Source organism: Toxotes jaculatrix, chromosome 4 (genome assembly GCF_017976425.1).
Source record: "Toxotes jaculatrix isolate fToxJac2 chromosome 4, fToxJac2.pri, whole genome shotgun sequence".
Taxonomy (NCBI): Eukaryota; Metazoa; Chordata; class Actinopteri; family Toxotidae; genus Toxotes; species Toxotes jaculatrix.
The window spans coordinates 9,861,920-9,888,933 of NC_054397.1; the positions used below are offsets into that span (position 1 = coordinate 9,861,920).

The following is a 27,014-nucleotide window of genomic DNA, read 5'->3' on the forward strand; positions in this document are numbered from 1 at the left end:
AATAAGGAAACTGAAGAATACTAAACGCAATGGCTGGTTTTCCAATTATAAGTACGACTGTACGTGTACGAGAATGCCATTTCCCATTTTAGAATACCTTATTTATTCCAACTTGAACTCCCAGAAATTATGTTTTATAAGTACTAAATTCCTTTCATGGTTACATTGTAGTGATAAAAGTAGTGGTAATGTTTGAGTGAATTAAGTATTACATTTATATACTGCACTTGAGTCACAGGAATGAATTATTCTATTGCAACTCTGGCTAGGAAAACAAAATGAAATACAGTCTTAACATTTTACACTGATATGTTCAGTATCAACATTTTGAGACTTACCTCTAATTAATAATGTTTCCTCATTATGTTAATAGAAAACTTAATTCAGAGCAAGAGGCAGAAAGGCAAACATGGACTCAAGACAAGACTACTAGTGAAACTGGTATTTTCCTATGGTCTCTGGTCTCCATGGCTGACTGTGAAGGAGAACCTTCTTGAATATAACCTGAATATTTTGTAGAAACAGCAGTGGTTGCTCCTGCTCCTGCAAATCATATTTCAGAATTGGAGATGAAAAAAGGAAAAGAAAAAAAGTAAGAAAAGAATACCAAATTAAATTACGAGTGAAATGTCAGAATCATAGAAAATCATTTTCCATCATTCACGAAAGCCTGTAATTTTTATCCATACCAGCAGCTGAGCATATGTGACTGTCTGTGAATGTTGTTTGATCAAAGATGGCTGATCTGAAGCTTGTGGTTGATGCTGCACAATAAAGAAAATGTTCTGAGCTATCCACCATGAATACAGCTCCTTCTGTTGAGCTCTTGCAGCCTCTTAGGTAATAGCTGAGTGATGGTCGTTGGAGGATGAGCAGAGGAAAAAGACATAACTTGCTTAAGATGTACTGTAAACAGCAGCATTGGTCAGTCCAGCACAAAGGAGTCAGTGATTATGTGTCGTAAAAGGAGAGGGTGCACCTCGGCACATAGTCATAAAACATCATTTCGGAGTGATGAGATCATGCGCTAGCAAGATAAGCCCTCAGCTAATTGAATGGGTGGCTTAGAAACAAGACTGCTGTCCTTTATTGTCTTGTTGTCCAGGAAATGTTTTGGCGTGCTTAGTCTACAGTAATTGGCCAAGGACACATGAAAGGAAGCTTTTCTTGAAAGATGCTCTTTCAAAAGTTGCCAGGTTTTACTTACCACTGTTAGAGTGTACAAATTGCTTCAGTTTAACTTTGCTGTAAAGTAATTGAAAACATACCACAGGAAAGTGCTTCATCTGCGCTCTACCTTTAAAGTTTTTTTTTTGTATTTTTTTTTTTTTTGGTAACAGGACAAAGACGAAACACGTTTTACCAGGTCAAAGTTAACACCTCGCGACATCTGGTCCCATCACATCAAACCAATAAAAACACCAAGGACCAGGACGGATGACAGTAATAAAAAACACCCAGACATTTTTTTCTCAGTTGCTCTATGATGTATGAACGGTTGACATAGCGCTGCAGTTAAGAAGGTGTCCAGAGATTGTCCAGGGGGTAAACCCTTGTGCCTCCGGGATATTGCTGATGCTAGAAGGGTGAAAGGTTGTGACAATTTCAGAGGCCCACTGCTGGACAAAAATTCCCGCAGGATTATTTTATTAAGAGAAGTGGGTGTCCAGAGAGATAACAGTCCTTCAGGGCGCCCATAATTCATTGCTACGCCACTGCACACATGCAGATCCACTCACCAAGCTCGGAAACCCAGAGACCACAGATTTGTCTCCTCTCGCCTCACCTGCACTAGTGAGTAGACTTCAGACTTCACTTTGCTTCTTTTGACATATGGAGGGGAACAGTACCAGGTTGTACCAACATTTCAATTTTCTAGCATTTGTAACTTATTTGTAAATAAGTAAATTTGTAAATTCTGATTTATTGCAACTTATTTTCAAATTTTTGGCAGTTCATTCAAGTTCATTTCTGAGATCTTGGCACTTAGTAATATCAATAAAAAGGTGTTATATAGGGCAATAAACGCGAGCAGTTCAAACTGGAATTATCCTTCCACAATGTTTGGTAACAGGTCTGTCAAATAATTACATCTTCTGGAGGCCCTGATCTGTGGGAAGAATTTTGAAATCCTCAGCACGTCAGGACTTCAGTGATTTAGGACTTACACACCCAAAACATGTGTGTGTCATTGAGAAAGCAGGATGCTGCGGCCAGAGTAAATGTGTGTTAAACTATTTTCTTCTTTGAATGACTGGTTTGTTGGTGTTGACTGAGCGCTAGCACAGTTTGTCCATCTCTGACCAGGAATCCTGGATGTCCAGAGATGAGTGATCTTTTTACGATGGGAAGGCTCGAGAGTTTGGACTCTGACTTAACAATATCTTTACACATGTCCAAACCAGAAATATTCCAACGCTGACCAGCACATCTGAGTGACCTATGACTGAACCGGAAAAGGTTTGACATTAAAAGGATAAGTCACAGATGTTTGTGGTATTGTGGGGAACGGTGGTATTGGGGATATTGATTTGAAGTGTCTATAGCATTTTTTCTCCTGACACCCTGAGGATCCTCTGGAATGAATCTGTGCCTCTTTACATTGTCAACACTCCAGGAAAGGACTTTGACACAACCCTCGCAGGAGCTGCTTCGCAAAGGACCATACTAGTGGTTTTGTGTGTTTTAGCCTGTGTAATGCAAAGCACATATGATGGTTTCCATTAATTTCTGTTGAAAAATCGGCAGAAGAATGCTGCAGTCACAGTTAAGGTCACATTTGAACTCATTTTGCATCTGCATGCTTTCTGACAGGATTTGAAAAATATAACTACAAGATTGCTGATTTGATTCCCAAAACTAGGCATGATGGTTACGTGAAAATTGAAAGAATGCTTGCCCCTCTCCTTTTAGCATTGCTGTGGAGCCCCTGGGCAAGGCTCTCAACCTCCAACTGCTCCACAGGAGCAACTTGGTTTTGTTCCAGAAAGAACTATGTTTGTTCTGTGCAGCTTCCAGGTAGACAACCATTGGTTTCATTTCGATCGGAAATGAATGGCTAAGGATAACCTCCTTTGACCCGTACATTCAGGCTTGGTCTGAATAGACTTTAGGTTTATTTAGGTGGTGGTATGCTTAAAAAATACTAGTTTGCCTTACAAATAAAGAAAATGGAAGAAAACAGTTATAAGAATACAGAATTGACTGCTGGAGAGCTAAAATACTGCACACTGACAATAACCTGTATCCGCTGACTGTGGCTTTAATTACATTGAAAAATGGAGTTTGGCTGATGTGAGGCATCCATATTTATTTTGGTTTTCAAACACTTCCGTGTGAGAAAATATCAAGTCAGATATGTTGGCTCTCTCAAAGGAAGTCAAGTTTCCTGGTTCTAATTACGATTTACTTTTGGACAATCTTTCTGAGAAGACATTCATGGTGTTGCACCCGGTTGCAGACACTAAAAGTGAAATAACTGTGTGAAAAGTGGAAAAAAAAGAAGAGCTTGTGAGAGAAATTTCAAACTTTCTCACCTCTGCACACATGGCCAGTCACTGTGTGAAGTGGATATGCTTGTTGGATTGTTAGTTTCGCAAAGTTGTTTGATGCTGCCCACCCAATTCCAACTTTGGAAATGTGAGGAACCTAACGAACAGAAAGACCCCAACACTGGCAGCAGAATGATAAAATACCAGTGAAGGAGTAGCCATGGTTAAAAAAGAAACATGTATTTTTCTTGCACTGCTCTGTCTTGAGTCAAAAGACACAGCATTCTTCCTCTCCAATGATCTTGGGCACAGACCAAAGATCTGGTGCAATGTTATGGAACCCTACCTGACCCAATTAGAGTGACTGTAATCTGGGATGTGCCTGTCTTGGGTACCAGTTTCTGTTGTGTCTGGAATACTAGAGATAGTAGAGCCATAAAAATCGAGGTTTAAATGCATGTCACTATGTAAGTTTAGTTTTAGTTTACACATCGTTCTGGAGAAAGTTAACACTAATCTCGATGAAACTCCCTTGGATAAATAATAAAAATAAAAATAAAAAAAGAATTTCTATAGCAACTTCATGAGAACGATATGCATTAAGTCTGATATTTAAAACAAGTAAGGCAGGAAATGCCCAGTATTTTCATAGGTATACAGTGGTGGACAGACTGAGTGGTCATAAATGTGCAGGGATAAAAAGATTAGAGGGAATTACATTGCTAAAAGCCTACGTTTGAAATGTACAAAGAGGTCCACCTCCGTGACTTTCTGTGCACCGACATCACAGGTTTGGGGACAATGGAGCATTGTGTGGCAGTCATTCAATCCAGTACTACGCAGTAACACTGATAGCGAAGTGATCACAGAAAAATGATGTCACCACAGCTGCTTGCAGGAACAACAAAGAAGTACCTTTTAGGATGGGCAGATCTGAAGTCAGATTAAAGCCAGAGGGAGCCCCAAATAACACACACACAGACAGACACACAGACATTGATTACATGGCATTGTCAGATTTTCTCAGAAGACGTAAACCGTGGGTCAGGGTTCAAAAGCATTTTAAACATTCAAATCTGATTACAGGATCAAATCTGCTTATGAAGATTATTAAGATTCTATCACACACACACATATATATATATATATATATATATATATATGATAAAAAGACGATCCAATAAAAGATTTCTTATTTTTGGAACTTTGTAAATCAAGATATTTTAGAAACTTGGAACTGGATCTGAAATGGAATCCAACTTTGTTAGTGGCAGAGACAAATTATACAGTATTCATTTTCAATGATAGCATGATACTAAAGTCACATCAAGTACAAGAACCTGCCCCTTAATCTACAAAAAAAAAATGCTCAGATTCTTTGCAGCCCTGGCTCCAGTATGTCTGTATGCAGCTTTTCCACCTGTACAGCATATTGTCTAACTAAAATTTGTTAACTTGCTGAAACAGCAATTGGTTACGGCCCTACAAAACCTGATAACACTGTTACTGGACATACGCAGACAGGTCTGCGAGTTACGTACAGACCAAAAACTGTATGCAACTGTAATTACTGCACACAATTTAAAGCAGCACTTTAGGGTAAACTGCTGAATGCATGCGTGAGCCAGACATAGCATGTATACCACCAGGCTCACATGCATGTGGCCGGGGCTGGCTTCAATTAAAACACTATTACTGTCAAAACTAATCAACACTCCTCATGGGGATCTCAGCAGCAATAATTAAGCTTACATTTATCTGTGCTGTCCATGCACCGCTGGGCTCTAAGTATGCTATTAAAATCCCACAGATGGTATTATCTAATTTTCTGGTTTACCATATTGATTCAATGGAATATTTGGAAAATCACAGTTTATCATGAGAACATGGTATTTATAGCCTACATTGGTCAGGCACATCATAAATCTCATTTGGAGAGTCGGCCACAAGCTGCCAGACTCTGGCCCCAGTGGATACAACTCTGCTGAATGTGTACCTGGTCCCTGTTATTCATGGTTCATGCTAGTCTGAACCAGAAGCTGAAATTTTCTTTTCAAATATGTCAGCCTCAGCATAGACAGCTATATTTAATCCTCCCTCCTCCCATGTAATATTGCTGTGGCCTTTGTGTTAAAGAATGAACAAAAGCATGTATGCACGCCATTGTTCTGTGCGATACCTGTGCTCCAATGTCTTTTGGCATATGTTTTTGTAATACATTGCCCATGAGACATGATCACAGAATTCCAAATCTGCCTTTTCTCTCATATCAGTTGTCTATAGTGAAACTGCAGGAGGACAAGCAGCCACATCTTTAAAGAGGACTTGAAATAACAGCAGCAGCAGCAATGACAGTGCGCCTCTGTGTGTCGCCTCTTCCCACTGCCCAAGGCAAAGAGGGCATCGTTTGATTTAGAGGCAGGAATGGCCTTCTGGGCCCTTGATTACCAGAACCCTGCATGCTTTCATGTGGTCAGCATTCTGCCAGAGAAGGGTCACTGTTATCGATTAAATAATCTGAATCAGTTAAAGGCAGAAACAGGGTGCATTCATGCTCCCAACTGAAGAACTGACTCTTCGGAAATGGCCTAATCCATCTTCCTGGGAAATGAGAGGATAGGAACAATTATCCGCTGAGCAACATGTCCTCCTTTAAACAGAGCCGTGCCCACCATTCACGGCAACCTCAAGTTCATCTTCCTGGAATGTGCAGTTGAAAGACGTTATGAAAGCAGTGTTGGACTTTTGATTAAAGTGATGTTACTAACGATGCAGATCAGAGCGGCAGGAAATGTACAGTGTGTAGAGTGGGCATGGCTGGAACAATGAATTATTTGATTTTAGAGGAAGCACTTTGGTTGCCTTAGTTCCACTGGCTCAAAACTACTATAGTCACAGGAGTGAACATCTAGAAATCCTGAGCTCATTTTTGTTGGGTTAAGTCTTACAAATGACATTCATTCATTGACTAATGAACATACACATATGGAAGAGATTACCTAATCAGAATTTATACTGCACTAATGACAAAATAATTACTTTTCCCTAACTACCATTGATGTAATTAAGCACTCTGAATGTTTTTTGTGTCATTGAGATTACAGCTGTTAGGAAAAGATTCATACATTATGTTTAATGTATCGTATATTTGCACTGATTCAACTAATAGTCTTTAAAGCTTTTATGGTCTGACTCCCCACTATATTTTTAATCTGCTGACTATAATCCAGTCAGACCTCTTGGGTCAACAGGCTGGGTTTCTGTGCCTATGTCTAGTCGAGGATGTTTTTATGCTCTCTAACCGAAAAGAATACTTGCTTGTAGACCTGAGATCTGTCATAACAGTTCCCATGTTCAAAAGCAAAATGACTGACTTTGATACTTTTTCAGGTATATAATTAGTTATTGCGTGTGTCGTATGAGTGCGGTGTGTGAATGGCTGTGTTTTGATGTGCTGTTTCCTGTTTTTTCTTCTTCAGCTCTCCATGTTTTGTTTCCATTTTCTTGCTTATTATATTTTATATTGTTCAGTACATGTTACCTGTTGTTGTTGTGTGTGTTTTAAATGTTTACTCAACTCAGCACTTCAATCCACCTTGAAACAACACTCACATGTCCATACGTACACTGAAACATGGCTGGGTTGCTTACTGTAATTGTTCAGAGTTACAGCCTATACAGTATTCTTTGTGTTGCTACTGCTCTGCTGCAGCTCGGCAAGGAAGTGCAATCTCAGGAAACACAAAAAGGGATTTTCATACTGAAAATGACTGACTTTGGAAAATACTCACTTGATTTTAGTAAATCAGACTGCTGAAGCCTCATACTCATGCTAGCTTAACTTTAGAAGTAAGTTTTACTTACTTACGCTGGAATCACCTCAAGAGGAGATCTCTTCATGGCCATGGCATGTGAGTGTTGTTTTAAGATTGAGTGGCAACAAAAATGTGACACTACCCTTTAAGATGAAATTGTTTGCAAAAGAGGGAAGAATCAGTCGAATAGTTATCGGTGTTAGGGACGGATCCGTTTTTGTGGCTTCACAGTATAAATGCCAAGCTTTTGAGAATGGGTAACACCCACAAGACCCTTTGATCCCAGATTTTGCAATTTTTGAGTAGTTCCTGTATCTGTCACAGAGCTCACCCTTTATTATAAACATATGCATAGGATGTTTCTTTTAATGTATTTGGAAAGCGTTTAAAGGACTTTTCCAACTGTTGAAAGAAATCTGTCCAGAAATGTACTCATCTCTACAAATGATAGTTTTTATCTAGGATCTTGTTGAAAAAAAAATTAACCCGTGAACTATGCAAACCAAAATCCTGTTCGGAAACAACTCTTAATGAGGAGAGTTTTCCAGATAATCCATCATCAATGTCATCCTGAAAAATTCCGGTAATAAAAACAAGAACAGTCATCTGCATTTAAAATCAAAACAACTCCCTACAAATGTGTTTTTCTAGTGACATCCAAACGTTTCATTTTCTGGAACCAGACCTGCTTCCTCTTGGCCCGTCACTCTAATGGTTAGCCACCTGCTGTATGACCCGCGTCATAAGGCCGCCTGCTCACATCTGCCGGACATGGAGGTAGTGATCCACTAAAGAAGAGAGAGACAGTCTCTTGGATCATTTGTTTATCATCTAGTGTGGGTGTAGTCCATATGCATGTTCTGTGTGAGTCACGTCAAAGTCAGCAAGACAGCCTTTCGCTGAGCTCCACCGCACTAACAAAGCATGATTTACGGACATGTTGCTGGGTCTCAACTGTGGGGAACCCCATATTCTGCACAGAACATAAACACCCACATTTCTGAACGATCCCGAATCAAAGGCAGACTCAGGGTGGGCCGACTGATGTGTTGTAGTGATGCGTAGCTGCGGGTGGTCAACCAGGAGGGTGAAACCAGTCCTGTACTATGTGATCCATTAATAAGAACCAGTCTCACTGTGCCACAGTGAAACTCATTTACGCTGTCATCAGTGACATGAAAGGATCAAGCCACAATCACTTTAATCCAAATCCAAGAATTTTATTCTCAAGTAGGGACTTCACACAGCATGTAAGATGTTGTGTCTACAGACTACTGCTCCCATGAATGTCACATTATTTGGTTTATCCCCTGTGTCATAGCCATTTAATATGTTTTATTGTATACTACACATTACACAACATAAACTCAGCAAATAGATATCAGGGAAAAGAAAACCAAGAGCAAGGTGCATAACAAATCACTTAGACTTAAACCTAACTTTATATTAAAATTGTTAAATAATACAAACACTGAACTGAACCTGCAGCATAAACCTAATGATCATATTCTGTAGATTTACCACTATGAAAAACCCCTCTCACATTTTACATAATTTCATCAGCGCAGCTATAACCATGCAAGGGAGGAAGTACATCTCACTCACCAATCTAAGACTGGTTCGATCTTGAACTACATTTATGCTACTAACCCCAAACATTCAGTCATGTCAGCCTAAGACTGGGACCGTGGCGGCTGGCAGGTGACCACCTGTGCCACATTACCATCTCTGTCAGCACTAACATTACTTTTATTCCACTGGAGAAGACCTTTTTTCCAGTTATGACTCACCTGCAAGTGATGCCAGAGTTATCCAGTGTGGCATCAGGGGAGTCTACCTGCCTGATATGGCTTTAATCTTCACTCAAAACAGACTGCACATCAGCAGTGCTTTGCTTTCTCCGTTGTCATGTGAACTGATATCGATACGTTCTCAGATATAATTTTACAGATGGTCTGGATCGGAGACTCAGCAACAGTTGTGTTGTCTCAGTATTAACGCTTAGCACAATAGTGGTCAATATGTGATTACCGCGTGGAGGCTGAGGCGATGATAGGATGTCAGAACACAAGATAATCCCACAGTAAACTATTTCCAACTGAGTGAGCCAAGAAAACAATCACAGATCTTAGCCCAGGTGCTCTTCTCCGCATTTCTGTGAATTCAAGCTGTGAAGAAACCCCCCCCCCCCCCCCCCCTTTTTTTTTTTATAGATTTTTGACACTATTTGGTGATGTCCTCAAAGCTCTTTGTTAATCCACAGTGTTGACAAAAGTCACAAAGCACCCGGGGTGTACTCACACCATGATCCCTAAAACCTTCTGCGTAGAGTTACCACAAGCAGAACCTTTATGTAAGGCACCAGAAGCTTTGCTGTCCAAAGCATTCACATCACTTTCCCTCCATCAGGATACTTTATCATCTGTTACTCTGGCCTGTCACATCTCATCGGCTGTGGTTCCTCTGGACATCTCCACGCTTATCAGCACCAGTGCATCAACATGCCGTTTTTTTGCCCTCCAGAGTTTCAGCAGTATGTCATTTTAAGTGTCTCCCCTTTTCTGCTTGCATGTATTAAAGTGATGAATGTGTTTGAAATGCTCCAAACCGGCCCCGTCCCTCTTTGCGCTGGTCCTCTGGTTCAGCGTGAGCCACTTTGACCCTCTCTTCAGGGAGATTTTCAGCTGTTTAATCAGCAGCAATGAAGGCAGACACGATCCAGCTGGTTAAATCAAAGTTTTTGCTGTGAGCCATCGTTTCTGTTTTTCTTGGTCATCTCAACATAATCTTTTTATTTATCCCACAGAACACATTCATGAAATCTTCACAATGGCAGTGGCACTTATTTAGTTGAAGTTTATCGTCTAGAGTCTCATTCTTTTCTGAAATATCAAAACTTTATTTTTATATATTATATCTATATTTAATATATAACTTTATATATTAAGGTTTCTTTTTAACATGTATTTCTACAAAGAGCAACTGTCTGTTGCCAGTCTTTCAAGGTAAATTGCTGTGCACTCAGGTGACAAAGGTAGTATCACCTCTAAGCATCTACAGTTACATCAAACAAGTCCAATACTTCCTCCCACTCCCCAGTTCAGTTGGTTGTCTATTGTCTCAAACAAAAGAACTTGACACTTTGAATTGGAGCCTGTGATGGATCGCTTTTGAGGTCAGAAGCCTTTACCGGTGTACTGGTTTCATCCCAGCCCAGCTGAGCTTCCAGCCTTGAATAGATGGTTCCATCTTGTGTGAAGACTAAAGCATTATTAGACACAGAGTCATAGAGCCATTGTGGGAAAGATGGTTTTGGTGACTGGCTGCTTATTTTTTACACTGATAAAACGGATTTTGTGCTTGGTTTACATGTACTGCGGTCTCTATTTGTGCATCATATTTATTTTTTTTTTTTTACTTTCAGAGAGCAAATGAGTCATGGTTAATGCACTGAGACAATGATTATGATAGGTGTTTTTGTTTAATACTTACAGCTAAATTTACTATAGCTTCTAACAATGTATATAGATGGTAAGCGACAGTAAAAAGCGTATATTTATACAAATTTTTAGTTTTAAAACTGATAACATTATCAAAATGAATTATCTCCAGGCGGGACTTATGTCCCAGTACTAAACACATTATTTTTTCCAAAATCACAGGCTTTACCTGCTTGAAACTGAAAGAGTTCATTGTACCTCCACATGTATTATCATCTAACCAACATGAATACAGCTCATCCTGATACAAGACTCTAAGAATCAAACAAAGGCGCCTCTATAATACTTATATCACTAACTTTATCACCATTGGCATTCCTTGAATCATGAGGGACGTCTTTCCGGCAGAGGGAAAACAATGGTTATCAGATATTTTTTTTTATTCTAAGTTATTCCGGAATGCTGCTTAAATGGACCCTGAACCGCATCCTTCTTATTTACATTTCACATTGGTCAGAGCATCATTTCAGTGTCAAACCTAACCCCAGGTACAATGACGAAGCGCTTTTGCTTTCACATATGTTGGATATTTTACGTTTTTAGGCACACAGGTAAAACAATTTCCCAGGAACACAGATTAATTCTTGTGATTATGGAAAAATGTTCCACGTTACCTACAAACCCTCTTTAGAGCAGCCTAACTCTGACTTTTTTTCCCATTTCCTATGCGCCCAACCGCCTCGCAGTAAAAAGGGTCAAGCGCCCAGTTAAAATACACAGTGTATAATTTTATAGCTTTTTCCCAACGGGGCTCCTGGTGCCGGTGTCGAGACGACAATGCGCAAGCAGCAGTGCCGCACACAGATCAGTTTCATTCTTTGTCAGTTGTGAATAGGGGCGGAGGAAGCAAACTCATTACAATCCTATAAAAAGAAAGTATCCGAGATCATAAAACACCCGGCTGCAGGACTAAGTGCTCACTCACAGTCAGAGGCAGAGTGGAAACCTCTTGTCAAGTTTCTTTCTGACCCTCAGAGCATCAGCGTTTTAACAGATTCTCTTATTCATTGTTTCCCTTCTACACTGGGCTCTCTGTTTTCAGATAACTGTGTCGATGGCATTCACTCCTCTGAATATCTGATTTTCAGGAACAAAAACTTGGCCTCATCACTACTACTCTCTGTTCTGCAGTCGGGCTGGCGTGACGCATGGACACTGCCAGGGCGCACACTTCTCATTGAGAAACTTTGTCTTTTGCGCCACGAAGTTCAGGTTTTCCAACCGACTCTACCTTTTTTGGTATTTCAGTATTTTTTTTTTTTCAAGGATGCTCGTCTCTACATGGAATAGATGCTGTGTTATGATGTTTCTCGTCGCTGCACTACGGACGGGGACATCCCAGGTATCAGAGGCGCGCCCAAAGGCGAACTCCATCAAGCCAGCTCTGTTGGAAGAGACACCTACACCCGCTACAAACCGGTCTGCCACCGTCCACAGCGGGATCACGAAGAAACATAACATCCTTTCGCAGGTAATTTGAATGATCTAACCACCTGAGGAGTTAGAAATGGATAGATTAGACCAGTATTTACGCACAACCTGAAATAGATGTATTAGCGCTAGTAGAATAATTTATTAGTAGTGGAAATAATAACTTGTCAGTTACAAAATTAGTGCTTACTTTAATACGCGTGACAAGGAAAGAGAACAGTTTCTTTTACATTTATATTAAATCATGAGGTGGTCGTTGACACACAAAGGTGTGTGTAGGTGCGTAATTGTGCGGCACATATTGAAAACTGTGCCCATGGAGTTTCTTGAGGTGAATAAGTAAAATAGTCCTACACCATTATAAAAAAAAAAAAAAACTCACGTGTGAATCGTTATTGGAAATTGCAGGGATTGGACCCCTCATAAACCCTAATTGCCTTTCAGACCTGACGCCACAGTCGGGTGCAGCGCACTTCCACAGTAAATCATTAATGCCAACAGAAATGTGAGAAAAAGTTAACACTTGGGGTAATTTTCTGTCTGGGTCTAAGTGTCATTAAAGTGGTCCAGACGCTTGCTGGGATTATGAGATTCTTTCTGTGGGGCCTCTGAGGGATACTCTTACCAACCACTTAATACCCACTCAAAGAGTTATCAATTCCTGCTGTTTCAACAAAGTGCCATATTACTGTAGTTTGACAGCGCAAACGTGGGATCAAAGTGTTAAAGATTTGGCAGCTTTCATTCTGGTAAATGTAGAAAGTTGCGAATATTATGAGTAATTTTTATCAAGCGAGGAATTAGAACTCTACCTTCATTGCTTGGCTGCTAAAGCAAAGTTCCCCATGGACCCAATCATTTCTCAGAGAAGTGGATGTTTTAGTTTAGTTTTTGAAAGGGGTTTGGAAAACTGATATCAGTGTGGAAAATAAACATGACACATCAGTCAAACAAAAAACTGGCAAAAAGCAACAGGCCTTCATCTCGGTGAAATGTTGATTTACTGAAAAGATCACCACTAACCGTACGTTTTAATCAAACACATAGGAGTGTGGTTATTGACCTAAGAGATGCTGTTCATGTCTCACACTATCTTTCTGAGCAGCAGATGGCACTGCCACATCTCCAGCACATCTCCCACAGCAGTCAGTGTGTACATCAGCTCAATGAAACAGCTAATTACTCTTGTCATTTCTTTTTGAACATTTTTCTTTTGCCTGATGGACTTGCCCTCTAGATTTAACACTCACTTATGTTTAGATTGGGCCGCTTCAACCGTCTGTAATATCACTTGCACCAGTGATAGCATTGGATATCTGTGAAGTGTGCAATGCTGAGAGCAGCGCTCTGACATCCAGCTCAGACAGAAGAAAATTATGGAAAAGCCACTTTCTCTTCTCTGTGGAGTGTGGAGATCCAACCTCAAGCAACACTGCCAGACCTCAATTTGAACGCCTGCTTACATCTTTGCCATTGCAATAATATGGAGCGGTTTGGAAGGGCGGACTTAGGGGAAACAATATATGTGTGCAGAGACCACCATACTGTTATAAAAGTAAAACGTCGTGGTGTACAGTGAAGTGTGTCCAAATGAAGACTGTTAATAGCACTTATGGCAGGAGGGGATATATACGTATATGTGTGTGTATATGTTGTTTTACCAGGAGATTTTCTAGAGTTGTAACAGCCACAGCTCAGCATTGGCCAGATATGTGGCTTGATGCTGGCAGGCAAACTACACTGACCCTCTATCTCATCATGCTGTGGCCATTTATGAGCAGAATAAATCAAAGAAAACAAGTCTGCCCTCTTTGTGAGGTTGTAATGGCAACGTGTGGCATAGATTCACTTTAGAAATTATTACAAGGATACTGCTCAGCTTTCTTAATAGGGACATGAATGCAATTACTGAGTCATTCTCTTTCTAAAGTGGTTCACAGTAGGCACCCCAGCACATTTTCATCTCCGTCTGCATTTGTGAAGTGAATTACTGCTGATTAAGTCTTGGGTGTAAGTTTGGAAAATGGACGTCTATCAACTCAAATTTCTCTGCATCTGCATTATGGGAAACCTCTGTGCCAGTATCCTACAAGTAGATTTATGGTCCAGCTGTCATGCTGCTGAGTTCTTACAGTTGGTGAGGAATTGTTGGCAGATTATTACACCTCTGGAGAGTTTTCAGTGGGTTCAGGATGTAAGTGATTGTGAGATTGTCAGTTATGAGAATAATTCAAAACCATGGCCATTTTCTAAAACTCTTTTTATTTTTCTACTATTCCCTCGTCAATCCGTAGTCAAGCACAAGAATAGACAGCATTTTTACATGGTGTGAGGCAGCTGTTTTGGGGCCTGAAGTCTACCGACATTTAAAGAAAAGTGCAGAAAATCACAAAAAAAAATCTGCCAATAAACTGCCCTCATTGGCTTACTCTCAAATGTAGCAAATTATCGAGGGAGAGAGTCCAGCCACCCTGCAGAGACGAGCCGCGGCAGCAGGAAACAAGGGTGTAATTTGGTGTTTTATCCATCAGATTAGAAACGCTGGTTGAAGCCCCTCGGTTGTAGGAAGCATTTGACAGCTTAATGTGCTTTTATTTCCTGTAGCTGCTGACAACGTTTGGCGATAAGGGTCATATTAATCACTCAGAAACCAGGGTCAGGTTTTGGCTATCCCATGGCGTTGAGTCAGAGTAAACTGCTAAGTGTTTTCCCGTTGTCTCACCCTTTTCACATCAGCCTGAGTAGAGTAAAACCGACAAAACCAAAACCTCCAAGACCTTGACAGCCGGCGCTCGTGGGTGGCACTGTTGGCTTCTTGGAAGGGAACCAACAGAAATGGATAGCACGGGCAGGCATTGCTCACCACTGTAACCTCTGAACCCACAAGGGAACCGACAGCGTGGCTGCATTCATGCAGTACATGTCTGTAAAACATCAGCAGCTGGTCATTCAGCCTTAACTAGTTGCTTTATTTAATCCAACGCAGAGATCACTTTAACAAGCAATCTCTGAGGGCTCTGCCTATAAAAAGTACAGCCACGTCCTTTCTCTCTCTCAGCCCTGCTACGTCCCCTCTCTAACCTAAAATGACTGTTTAGCGATCCTAATGAGCTGAGAAAGAGAGAGAGAAAAGGCAGCGAGAGGTGTGACTGCTTGTTAGCGCTCAGCTTAGTTTGGACTTCAGTCTCTTGTCCTGTGGCCTTTCCAGTCTGTGGGTCCCTTGGGCACTGTGAGGGCCCTGCATTGGAGTCATTAGGGGCCTCCTATGGCGACCTCTTTTACTGCAATTGGACCTGTTAATGAGAGAGGAGACCCATGCACCTCTCATTCCACAGGATTACACCTTTCAGAGCAGCACACCTCCTACATTTACCATCAAGAGCTTTCCCCTTTCCTTTGATAGTCTTTGAAGAGGGCAGTCACGTAGGGTGACTGTGTGCCTTTCTTCACGTCCGATGAATAAGATCAACTCAGAATGTATACTTAACTTAAGGAAGGTCTAGTTTTTGGAGACTTTGGGTTCTAGCGCTCAAAGGGACATGCCCATAAACACATGTGTTTTGAGTGATGAAAGACGCCAAGCTGTGTTTGAAGACATGGTTTGTAAGAGTGACTTGTGTGCAGACATCCCTATGTTATCTGATACAGGCTGTCTGTGCTTTGAGGGCATATGAAGTTTGTTTATTCGGTGACATCGTTTATTTGACTCTGTAAGGTCTCTGCCACTCATTAACACCATTCACAGTTTCAGGTTACATGCTTGATCTCCGAAGGTCAAGTGCAATCACAACACAGAGTGCAGTGGATGTGCTGCAAATGTGTGAAGGAGTCCTTTACTTTAGCTTTAATGTAATTTTCTGTGCTTTGTTTCTTAGGGAAAATCAATGGAAGTACAGCATTTATTAAACACTCTATCTTGTTACTCTGGTAGTATCCTTCCATGTAGAAATGGTACAGGATTGCATGAAATTTATTAGGGTGTTCGAGGGGACAGAGGCGCCTGAGGGCAGACTTTTTAGGAGAGCAAGGAAGCATCTTTTATATTTTTTTCCCCTTGAATTTATCTTTTTTCATCCTTCCTTTACAGTGTAGTTAATAACAAAATAAAAGGGCATCTTTCTAAAGTTCCACAGTTCATGAAGGTGAACTTCGTTATTTGCAGAGAACAGCAGCTCTGTCTTGGGTTTTATTAACGTGTGCATTGGTGGCCCACATTGTTTGTCCCTGGAAAAACAGTCTTGTTTCTTTGCAAAGTGATTCAATGCTTTCCCAATTATTTTTAGTCTGTCCCTAAATTTTAAGCCCTCACACTTCAACTAAGCAGAAGAAACATTCTTTGTGTTATTTTATGCATTACAGGGCACTTCTATCAAATTATATCAGCACTTTGGAATGACTGTACAGAGGTAAATAAGGGATCCTGAAACCAGGGGCGAGGGTTCAAAGCCCAGTATATCCTGTAGTAAATCCCTTGTAGATTGTTGCTCCCGCACATTTAAGTTTCCTCTTCAAAGTCACGGCGCTTCACCAGCACGAAAGCAGCACGAGACAGGGCCGGGGGCTTCCCTTATGGCTCTCTGTCTGTCTCTGTCTTTATCGTCTCGCCAGCATACCAAGAGAGGCTGCAGAGTACACAGTTCTCAGCCCACTTCCTGCGCAGGATCCAAGGCTACGCTTTTGTGTGCAAAAGCTGTCTGGGGAAAAATAAGGGAGCAACAGAAAAAAGATGCGAGATGAAAGAGATGCATCCAAATGAAGCCCTGTCTCTCAGAAGTTGCGAATGAGGCATTTTAAAACATGACAAGATAAGACGAGATTATCCGCTGTGATTTGGGGGTCAGCCTTGTATCATTGGGTTTCAAAGGGCTGTCTTGTGGTTTGAGCCATGATGGAAGAGGTGAGCCCCGTTCTTCTTCTCCTTCTAACCCACCCCCCCCCACCCCCCCCCCCCACCCCTCCATATGCGCAATACACTGTAATTGATCCAAGTCTGCTGGCCAGAAAGACAGATAGGAATCAGAGCAGGTAGTATAAAGTACTACTGCACGTGGCTGGGCCCATTTGTCATCATACTGAGATAACAGCACATTTTTTTTAATGTCAGGAAAAAAACTCTTGCCACTCTTTCTTGAACTTTTCTTCAGACTGTAGTTCCAGAATTTTTACTCTCCTCAGCTGTGATTACAGCCATAGTTCAAGGTGATATAGATATTTCTCTGATAGCGCAGTTTGGAGTTGCTGGACAAAAAATACAGCACTAAAGCACTGGACGAACAAATAAATTGTACTTCACAAAATACTCATACCATGTAAATCGCTAAGATTATCAGTATACATATTTACATTTCTGTTTATTTAGAGATTTGGGAATATGAGAAACATGGAGGGATTGGAAGGCATATTTTTTGTCTTTGGAGAGACCAAACGTAACTGTTTCGCCCTGCTTCCTGTCATTCCATGTCACCATGGGTTTGTAAGCTTTTTGTTAAAAAATTTTAGTCTTTAACTCAAGCTGAGATAACTTTGATGACAACACCAGGGTTACTTAATCACACTTTATAAAGCTCATTCAAATGCAGAAAAGACATCAAACAAGCATTTTTACAGGCTCACCAGTGCTCCTCATAACGCCTCAACCGATTGCGTAAAATCAGTGGATTTCCCCCATAAAATAAGACCTCTGAATAGTCTGAGAACAGTTCTTAACATTGCAGTAATTAAGAAATATTTAGAATCCATCAAACATCAGGGCTTTGTTGCTTTCATCAACACATTAAGCATCTGCATCATGGGAATCTGTCATAATGATGGATGAGCATTCAGCTCAATATTCCTGCTCATTTTTCCAAGGTTGTATCATTGTCTCCATGTGTTTCCAGCCTGAGAAAGTCAGTATGGCATCCATCCAACAAGTCTAATCTTGTTCACTTTCTGAAGCACTATGACTTTGAGCAACAACTCCTAATGTGCTGAAATATCCATATATTTGAGAGCTGAATTAAACATGTGGTCTACATTCATGTTTGGAGTTATTCCTGTCCTTTTGGGCATGGTCTCCTCTCTCAGCTGACCTTTATACCCTGAGTGGAGTTTGCTATTTATTGTGGCTATAATGATTTTACTCTGATTTAAGCCTCTTTCATGTTCACTCGTATGTTTATTGTTCCATGTTTGTCTGTGGTAAGCCACAATAAATCAGATCTGTCAGTGCAGTGCCAGCTAAATGTTGTTGTGGTGCTGGCAGTGGTCTGCCAGCCAAACATTTTGTTCTGATGCCGGTCCACACTGGACATAATTTACACAGTCAGAATCCATATCTTTCTCATTTTTACTGATCTGCGTATTGGAATAAGTGTTGTGTTGCGCAAATGTCTGATAACACAGTCCATCCGTTGTAATATTCATACCTTGAAATCAAAGCAAATGGCTCAAGATAAACATGTTCAGCAACTGGAGGAACACAGGTTCCTGACCTTTATTGTGACCCAAGCCACAGTACTGATGCTTCCCTGCAGCTGTTCAAAACATCCCTCTCCCTTGAGTTAAGGGAGAGGGATGAGTTAAGTGCAAATTTATGACATTATTTCATTTGTCTGAGGAGTTCATTTGATTTGTGATACAATGTATGTCAAGCTTCTTTGCTCCTGCTCCAAGTCTACCAGCGACAGCACTTGCATGTGCAAGGAATTATATCAAGACAGCGGTTCCAGTAAAACTTCCAATTGGTGTACACATTTGTTATGGAAAAAATGAGCTTGGCTTTAATTGTACTTTGTGTTGTTGTGGACAGCGGATGTTATGTTTGTAAGGTGGTGGTTTTTCTAGCGTGGTCATTTCAGTGCACTTTCGGAAATGACCTGAACTTTCCTCATGTGCTTTGCTGTACTACAGAATATGTCTCAAACTTTCAGCATAAAAAGAAAAAATAAATCCAAATTGACTATAAAAGAGTATGATTAGGTACAGTAATTACCCCTCAATTATGTCTGTAGACTCATTAAGCCTCTGAACACTTTGAGAGAAATTGAGAGAAACTGAAGTGGTTTTTCTTGGTTTGGAAATTCTGATGGCTCCATTGTCTGGGACCTGCAAAAAAACACGACCACACCAGTGAAAGACATGTTAATTCCTACAACATGTTGTCCACTAGAATTGGACTCAGAGGGACGACAGCCTGTAGTCATATTTCCCCACTTACCCCCAATGGTATCTAGCCATGCAGATAGTTTTGGGTTCATTTGCTGAGGTTTTTAAGATTCCTGCTGCTAAGACTACTGCCACCAATTAAATAAAATGAAGGAGAATGGCATTTGGTTTTGATGTTCAAAACATCAAAAACTACATTTGGAAAACTCAACAGTGTCTCTTTCCGGGACCAATGATACTTGCAGGTCTCAAACAATGAGTTGGGAAATGTTTGATTAAAAACAAAGTAAGTCTTGCAGTAACTTGATGGCTTTTCTTCAGCATTACAAGAGCTGAACATTTCTGTCTTGAAACTTATTTAAAGTTTTTTGCAGTTGTGTGTTTCTCACGTCTTGTTTGTTGGTCCAATCAAAATTTTGCACTTTAACCCAGGACAGGACCCAGGCACCATCAGAGATTACAGTGGTGCTCTGGTTTTCAGGGGACAGAGTCTTTCCAAAGACGTATAAACAGGAACATAACGTGTATTTTATTTTGCTTGTTAACTGCTCACTGCAATTTGAATTTTGCAGCTTGAGTTGGATCGTGAAACTGTGGTGCCTCAGTTAGAAGAAAGGCTGTGATTGTGTTTGGGCTGTGTGAGTAGGTGTTTGCAAGGTGTTTCTCCCCTTTCACAGTAGTTCTTCTACAGAATAACAGGTGATAAGTGTGATAATTTGGCAAGAATTTGACGGACACTGATGTCCTTGTATGGGAAGGTGACCCATTAAATTGACATCCGAAGACCAGGCTAATTGCCCATTAGAAACAGACAGTGTAATGACATTAGATATCGAACAGTCTGACAGTGAACTGCAGGGTCGATGTGTCTATGGGAGTGTTGTGTTCATCAGCTAGTCCACGACATCTTTCTAGAAAGTTTCATCCTGATGTGTGTCATTCTGAATGAGAACAGAACGACCCTACAGATATAATTAAGAAAATCACTCTCATCCTTACCCAAACTTTTGAACATGTCCTGCTGGTCTGAAACTGTAAAGCCACAAAAATGAAACAAGACATGACTGCAGCCTATATTATGCACAAATAAAACAGGTTTGCCAGCACAGCACTTCAGATTCTTACTAAGAAACTCAGAGATGTGTGGCAAATACTACCTCACCAATGTAATGTTATATCAGGCACCATACATTCCTAAAAATGTAACCTGTGAGTTTACGAATTTTAGATTTTGAATGAGTGGTTCATACTGTTGATTTTAAAGTCTGATGTCACTGAAATGATGCACTCTAACCACACTTTTGTTGAGATGAATATCGGCTCATGCAATGTAGTTTCTTTCACAAAACAAGTCAACCAAATGCATCTTTTCCTCAGCAGGTGTATCCATGCAGCAACGATAAGGAGTGCTCTGTGGGCAGCTACTGCCACAGCCCTCAACAGGCACCCTCTCGCTGCCTCACCTGCCGCAGGAGGAAGAAGCGCTGCCATCGAGATGCCATGTGCTGTTCAGGGAACCGCTGCAGCAACTGTACGCATCTGACACATGCACACACATGCAATTTTAGTGAATGCCAGTCTTAGTTATATTGTGACAGCAGGGTACAATTAAAAATGTTGATTTCTTGTCTTGTGTTCAAGTATTCTGGAAAAAGTGGCCTGTTTTAGGCCATCGAACAAACAATACCACAGTATCTAGCCTAGAGACTAAACGAGGGAGCCAATACATTTAAATAATGTTGAACACATGCTTTCAGACAGAATCCTGAACTATAGTTGAACTGTATGAAATTGATGCCCAGAGGTTAGGATCCTTTTTTTTTTTTTTTTTAGCAATAGACAGTGTGAATGGCATGAATGTGCGTGTGTGTACGTATGTATGTGTGCAGAGGCCAGAGAGGTTCTGCTAAAATGGACTTGTTCTTTGGTTTTAAATGACATGGTGTAGCTGCACACAGTGACGGGTGGTTAGTTCCTAAAAAGTCCCAACAAATATGTTTCTGTTTCTCTGATGGTTTCTACTTTTCTCCTCTTTTTTTCTGTCTGTAGATATTTGTGTCCCCATCTCTGAGAGTGTGCTCTCACCTCACATCTCAGTATTATCTGAGCACAACAAACTCTCCACTAAAGACCACAACTGGAGAAAGAGTGGCAAAGCACATGCTAAGCATTCTCTTAAAGGTAAGACCTGACTGCATATCTCTGATGTTATGTTTAAAACATGTCCACCAGAAACCCTACCATCTTTGAACACTGTCACACTGTTGTCTTGTTCACTGTCTGCATGTCCTACAGAGATCATTGACGATGCCAGTCCACAAACTATGTTGATAATTATCCCTCTGCTCATATGTCAGTGTCTGTGAGCCCAAAGCACAGCATGGGGAGCCTAGAAGAAACCACAATGCCCTGCTGTTTCTGCACCTACATAAAGCCGTACAAACACTTACACTGACAGCACATATTGTGTGGTACACAAGTGAAAACCACAGAATGCAGATTTGGCACAATTATAGCTCATAACTCACTCAGCCCCCTGCTTAGCGCTCATGTCACCTGATTTAAGGTAATGTAAGCGCCTATCCATAAAGCAATACATTTAATGAGACACTTAAATTACTCAACTCCAATGCACCCCCCAGACAGCAGGCTGTAATACTAAAATCAGTGTCAAAATAGCAGTACCATTTAAAGTTACTATAAATAAGGCCATTTACTTTTATTTGTGCTTGACTCACTCCCTCTCCTTAAACATTATTACATTATAATGGCCTTACGCAAGTGTCTGCTTGAGAAAAATCCACCCGCAGAATCAATGGCGTTAACGGAATGCACAAACAGTCAGGCTTAGCAGTCCATCATGCTGACGGGAAAGTGTGGTTTTGTCAGGGATACAGGAGGACTGGTTTGAGTGCTAAAGCAGCCTTTGGCAAGACCTGATATACTTTTAAAAATGCTTCACAGAAAAAAAACAAAAAACACCTGCATTACTAAATTGTACTAATTATTAATTCACTGGAGTAATGCTGATCGACTGCCAAGAATATCAGACTTAGACCAGATGGGAGTAAATGGTTAATATACAGAATAAGCAAATTGTTTGCTTGATTCGTGTTGAAAGCTTCATGTTATTTCCTTTGTCCCTGACATGGCCACACACGCAATCTGAACAGAAATGTGAGGGAAAGGTTGCTATGCTTGCCTGTATGGAAAACATAACAGCTTAATGAACATTTCTTTTCTTTTATAACTGAAACACTATAGAGCAAACACCAAGATGCTGGATGGTTTACAATTTCTTGTGGGTGTCTCTGATGAAGCATTTGTTTCTGGTTTTCCAAGTAGAGATATGCCAGTTTGATATGTAGCTTGTTGCTGGCTGGTCCACCACTGATCAGTACTGTTCCTCTATTAGGACACGAGGGTGACGCTTGCCTGCGCTCATCCGACTGCTCGGAGGGCCACTGCTGTGCCCGCCATTTCTGGACCAAAATCTGCAAGCCGGTGCTGAGGCAGGGAGAGGTGTGCACCAAGCAGAGGAAGAAAGGCTCTCACGGCCTGGAGATCTTCCAGCGCTGTGACTGTGCCAAGGGCCTCTCCTGCAAGGTGTGGAAAGACGCCACCTCCTCGTCCAAGTCCAGGCTCCACATGTGCCAGAAGATCTGAAGCGGAGGCAGCTGCTGTCGGCATAGAGGCCTCTGTCTCCATCTGCCAGTGAAAGTTTTTTAAAGGATGGGTTGTGGCTGTAATGAAAAGGAGTAAAAGACAGAGACTAACAAGAGACAGAGCAGACTGTGTGGGTTCAAGCTCGCTATTCAGCAAGCGCAGAGCGAATGGGAATGCTTTAATGTGTTTGCTGTGAGTGGTCCATCCCTGCACCCACATACAAACACGCACCATCACACACGCACACATACACCTCGCAGCTTTGCGAGATCATAGAGCTCATGGTGTGTTTGCTCACAAATACAGCAAACTCTTTACACATTTTCAATGGCATTCAGGGAGCCACACAGTTAGCCAGTAGATGCTGTGATAGGCGTGGACCTTTTCAAGATGGAGGCAGCAGACGTAGCAGTCTTTCATCGTGCTTCAGTTTATAACAATAAGACAGGTAGACTATTTACATAGAAGCCATATTTTTACTGCAGTACCTTCTTTAACAAAGTCCAAAGTCCATTTGTTTAATAAAACAGATGTGTAATATGTTGTTTCACTACTGGATGTGAATTTTGTCTTGATGTGTTGTCTCTTTTGTCAGTTTTCAGTATCACATTGTTTAAGTCGTGAAGAATTCAGCTATTGCTATACAAGACATTCACAAGCAGTGAAAATGTCCAGACCCCATAAATACTGGTCACATCATGTGAGGATCTAATTGCATACACTGTTCAAACCAGTGCTCGACTTGTGTGAAGAATGAAAGAACATTTACATTAGAGTGATGAGTTTCATCTGGGGAATCAGCTCCTTGCCCCGATTTTTAGCCACAAGAAGGGAGATGAAGTATTGTGTCCGTTGTGGAAGTCTTGTTTGATCTGTCAGATGCAGCTGCAATCTATTGTGATACAACTGTGTGGGTTAAAACAGTTTGCTCTGAGGTAGCGCTCTGCTGCAGACTTAGCGGTTCCGATACTAGACCCAGAATGGTTCTGCTTTTCCAATCACATGAACAGGATTCAAGGATACGATGGAAGTGCAATTTTTTCCATTTACAAAGCCAGTAGGAATGGAGACGTGAGAAGATTGATTAGAGTTACAAAAACGCTCCATAAACCTGATGTTTTCAAAGAGAATTGCAGTTTGAATCAACATTTTGTTGATGGCACACGGCCTTGTATATTTTTCTGTTTTTTTCAAATATGACTGCATACTTTGTTCTCATGAAATACCGTTCAGTCTTCTGTTGTACTGGAGGTGAAGCAACGCTTTTATCGGTACCACTCCTTTAAACAACCACTTGTTATCCACATAGTCAATATAATATCACATTTGCCTCCTTTTGCTTTAATGTTTTTAGAGCATAAAGTACACACATTTTGTAACCATATAAAAATATCAATAAGCTCTTATATTGTAAATAGATTGGAGACAATGAAAATGTATTTAAGAATCAATGTATATCATGTACATATAATAAAAATACTGTATGAATCTTAAACATTACAGCAAAATGATCTAGGTGAGAAGAGTAAAGAGATGAGACAGGATCAGCACAGTTGGACTAATTCAAAATAATGTAGTAATGATTAAAGCTGTGTGTATAGACAAGAGGGGAAAGGCATAGATAGCTTTGACTAATGTTACAAACTAGATACGCCGAAAGGATAGTTCTTAAAAGAAAGAAAAGCACATTAATTTCCAAAATAGTTTGTGTAAATGGTGTGTAAATGGTTTCAAGATTTATATCCCACTAAATATTGCTTGTGTGAATACTTCCCATTGATTTCTTTTGTGTATTTACAATGATGAATGAATAAAAGAATGTATTTTGTATCACTGGTTACAAAAGGACTTGTTATTTCTCATTGTGTTGCTTCTTGTGTTGGATTTTTAGAATGTGAGACAGGAAGTAAAACCATGGTAAGATTAAAAATATATATACATTATTCATTATATTAACACTTACAATAATAAAATTAAATTTATAAAAAGCTCACAGGGTTTGTTTCAGACACGCCAAATGTCACTTGACATCAGCTGCTTCACCTGCTTCTTTTCATAACATCAACATTAAAGCCCCTAAAAACTTGGTTTCAGATCTTAAAGGTGCCCTGTGGAGTTTTCCTGTAAACAAACAAAGTTATGCTTATGTTTAGTGTTACTAAACACAACACATTGTGTGCATCCTTGAGGAATAACAAGCCTGTTGAATGCAATTCCTTTTTGAACAGTTTACATTGTTTACATCCATGTTTTCTTGCTAACAGTTGCAGTTCTTCTTCCTTGTGTTTTGTTGGCACACTGCTAAGTTTCTTTGCATGTTACAATCGTTGATCATAGATCAGCAGAATAATGTGAAACCACGGGCAGGAATATATACTGTATATGTGTAAAAAATAGGGACCCACTCATCAAAAAACTACTAAAAGCAGTCAAAGTTTTTCATGTTCATGACTACAAACAACAATCAAAGTTAAAAAATGGAAAAAAAAACAATTATAAAGAATGTAATGCTCTTTTAAAACTCAGCTAGGCTCATCTTCTTTGAGACGAATTGGGTATGTTTTGAAAAAAATATTATTTTTTTTATTACATTAAAACCATATCAGTTTAGCAAGTAGCTTGCAGTGCTTAAGCATGATAAAAGTTAACTGAGCTTTAAAAAGTAAAAATATTTGTGAGATTAAATGCTACTGTGTCAGCTGACCATCTAATCCAAGCTGAAATGATCACAGTTTAAAATGTATTTTGGAGATGGACTGATGCAATAAATCCTGAAACAGTTCAAGGTTCACTAAAACCACCAACTAACTGTGTCTGCATTTGATATTTTTCATGATTTCATGAGTACAAATAAGACTTCATAAGAGCCATTATGGCCTGATGCATTGCAGATGTGATGTATGGACAAAATGCTTTGATATACTTCTTCTTACAGCAAATGTGCAGGAAATGTTTTGTTAGGTAGAGACCACTTAAGTTTTTTTGTTGCATCTTCTAAGTAGAATATGATTATATAGAAATTTGGGAACACTTAATGACATTGTTCAATGTGATCACTGTCTTCACCACTTCAGAGCATGGGGCAATGTGTTCCGAAAGCTCTTCCAGAGACCACTTTGTTAGCAAAACTTACAATTTTTTGACCATTATGGTACAACTTCACTGGGTCCTGTCCTGACTGTTCCCAAAAGAGTGATACACACTTTGCAAAAACATCAGATGCAGCAGCATCGTTGTGGGGCTGCTATTGTTCTCCTAAGTATTTCTCATAATGTTCAGAATAGGTTTTATGTATTGGCTAAGGGACTTATTCTTTCATATTTCAGGTTAACTTTTCATGCCCCTTGCTCTCGATCACAAACACATTAAATAATGTTAGAGCTGTTGAAAACTGTTCTAGCAGTAGTGCCTTGCCACTACTTTGAAGGTTATTTTTCAGATTGTTACAAAGGCAGTTTGAACCAGATGTTAGGTCCTAGAAACTGTTACAGTGCTACAATTTATTGACTACTATATTATTTGTGATTTACAAGCACTGTGTAGTAAACTTCCCTGACCCACTGTCAGTACGCATTTGAATTACAAAATGGCCAACATTCCGAGATAAGCTGTACTCATTTCAATCAGTAAGCAAAAATCTTTTAGTTGAAACATCTGGTGCTACTATGAAATGTCTAGGACACAGGATATTTTCAGGCTTTTGAAGATGTTGTACGAGAGACTTAAAAAAAAAAAAAAGCTTTTGAGTTGGATTTGCTTTCTCCCTATATGTTCTCTGTAAATTATTAAAGCATACATTTTCTGTTTTTCCTTTAGTCATTAGCTTGTTTTACAGACTATGTGGAAAAGTCTGAGAGTGACCTCTTATGTAAATGTGTTCGCCAGATGTTCAATATTTTTATTTCAAAAAAGGGGAAAAAAAATCTGCATACTGCTAAAGGTATACCCATTTACACCATTATCTT

At 40.2% G+C, this 27,014-nt stretch overlaps 1 protein-coding gene across 2 annotated transcripts; it reads left to right on the top strand.

Moving 5' to 3' along the window:
• Nucleotides 1-11,715: 11,715 nt before the first annotated feature.
• Nucleotides 11,716-25,845, top strand: dkk2 (dickkopf WNT signaling pathway inhibitor 2). 2 transcript variants are annotated; one of them, XM_041037241.1, is made up of 4 exons: nt 11,716-12,277; nt 20,761-20,914; nt 21,433-21,564; nt 22,799-25,845. In XM_041037241.1, exons 1-4 carry the CDS (start codon nt 12,074-12,076, stop codon nt 23,047-23,049), a joined length of 741 nt encoding a protein of 246 aa, XP_040893175.1. In that variant the 5' UTR covers nt 11,716-12,073; the 3' UTR covers nt 23,050-25,845. The 2 variants fall into 2 exon arrangements, with proteins under 2 accessions (XP_040893175.1, XP_040893176.1); XM_041037242.1 differs by having other exon boundaries at nt 20,764-20,914.
• The last annotated feature ends 1,169 nt before the right edge of the window (nt 25,846-27,014 follow it).

Coding starts and splice junctions, on each gene's coding strand:
- dkk2 (XM_041037241.1), top strand. CDS start 12,074: ATGCTCGTCTCTACATGGAATAGATGCTGTGTTATGATGTTTCTCGTC. Junction 20,915..21,432: donor AGGGAACCGCTGCAGCAACT/GTACGCATCTGA, acceptor TTCTGTCTGTAG/ATATTTGTGTCCCCATCTCT. Junction 21,565..22,798: donor TGCTAAGCATTCTCTTAAAG/GTAAGACCTGAC, acceptor TTCCTCTATTAG/GACACGAGGGTGACGCTTGC.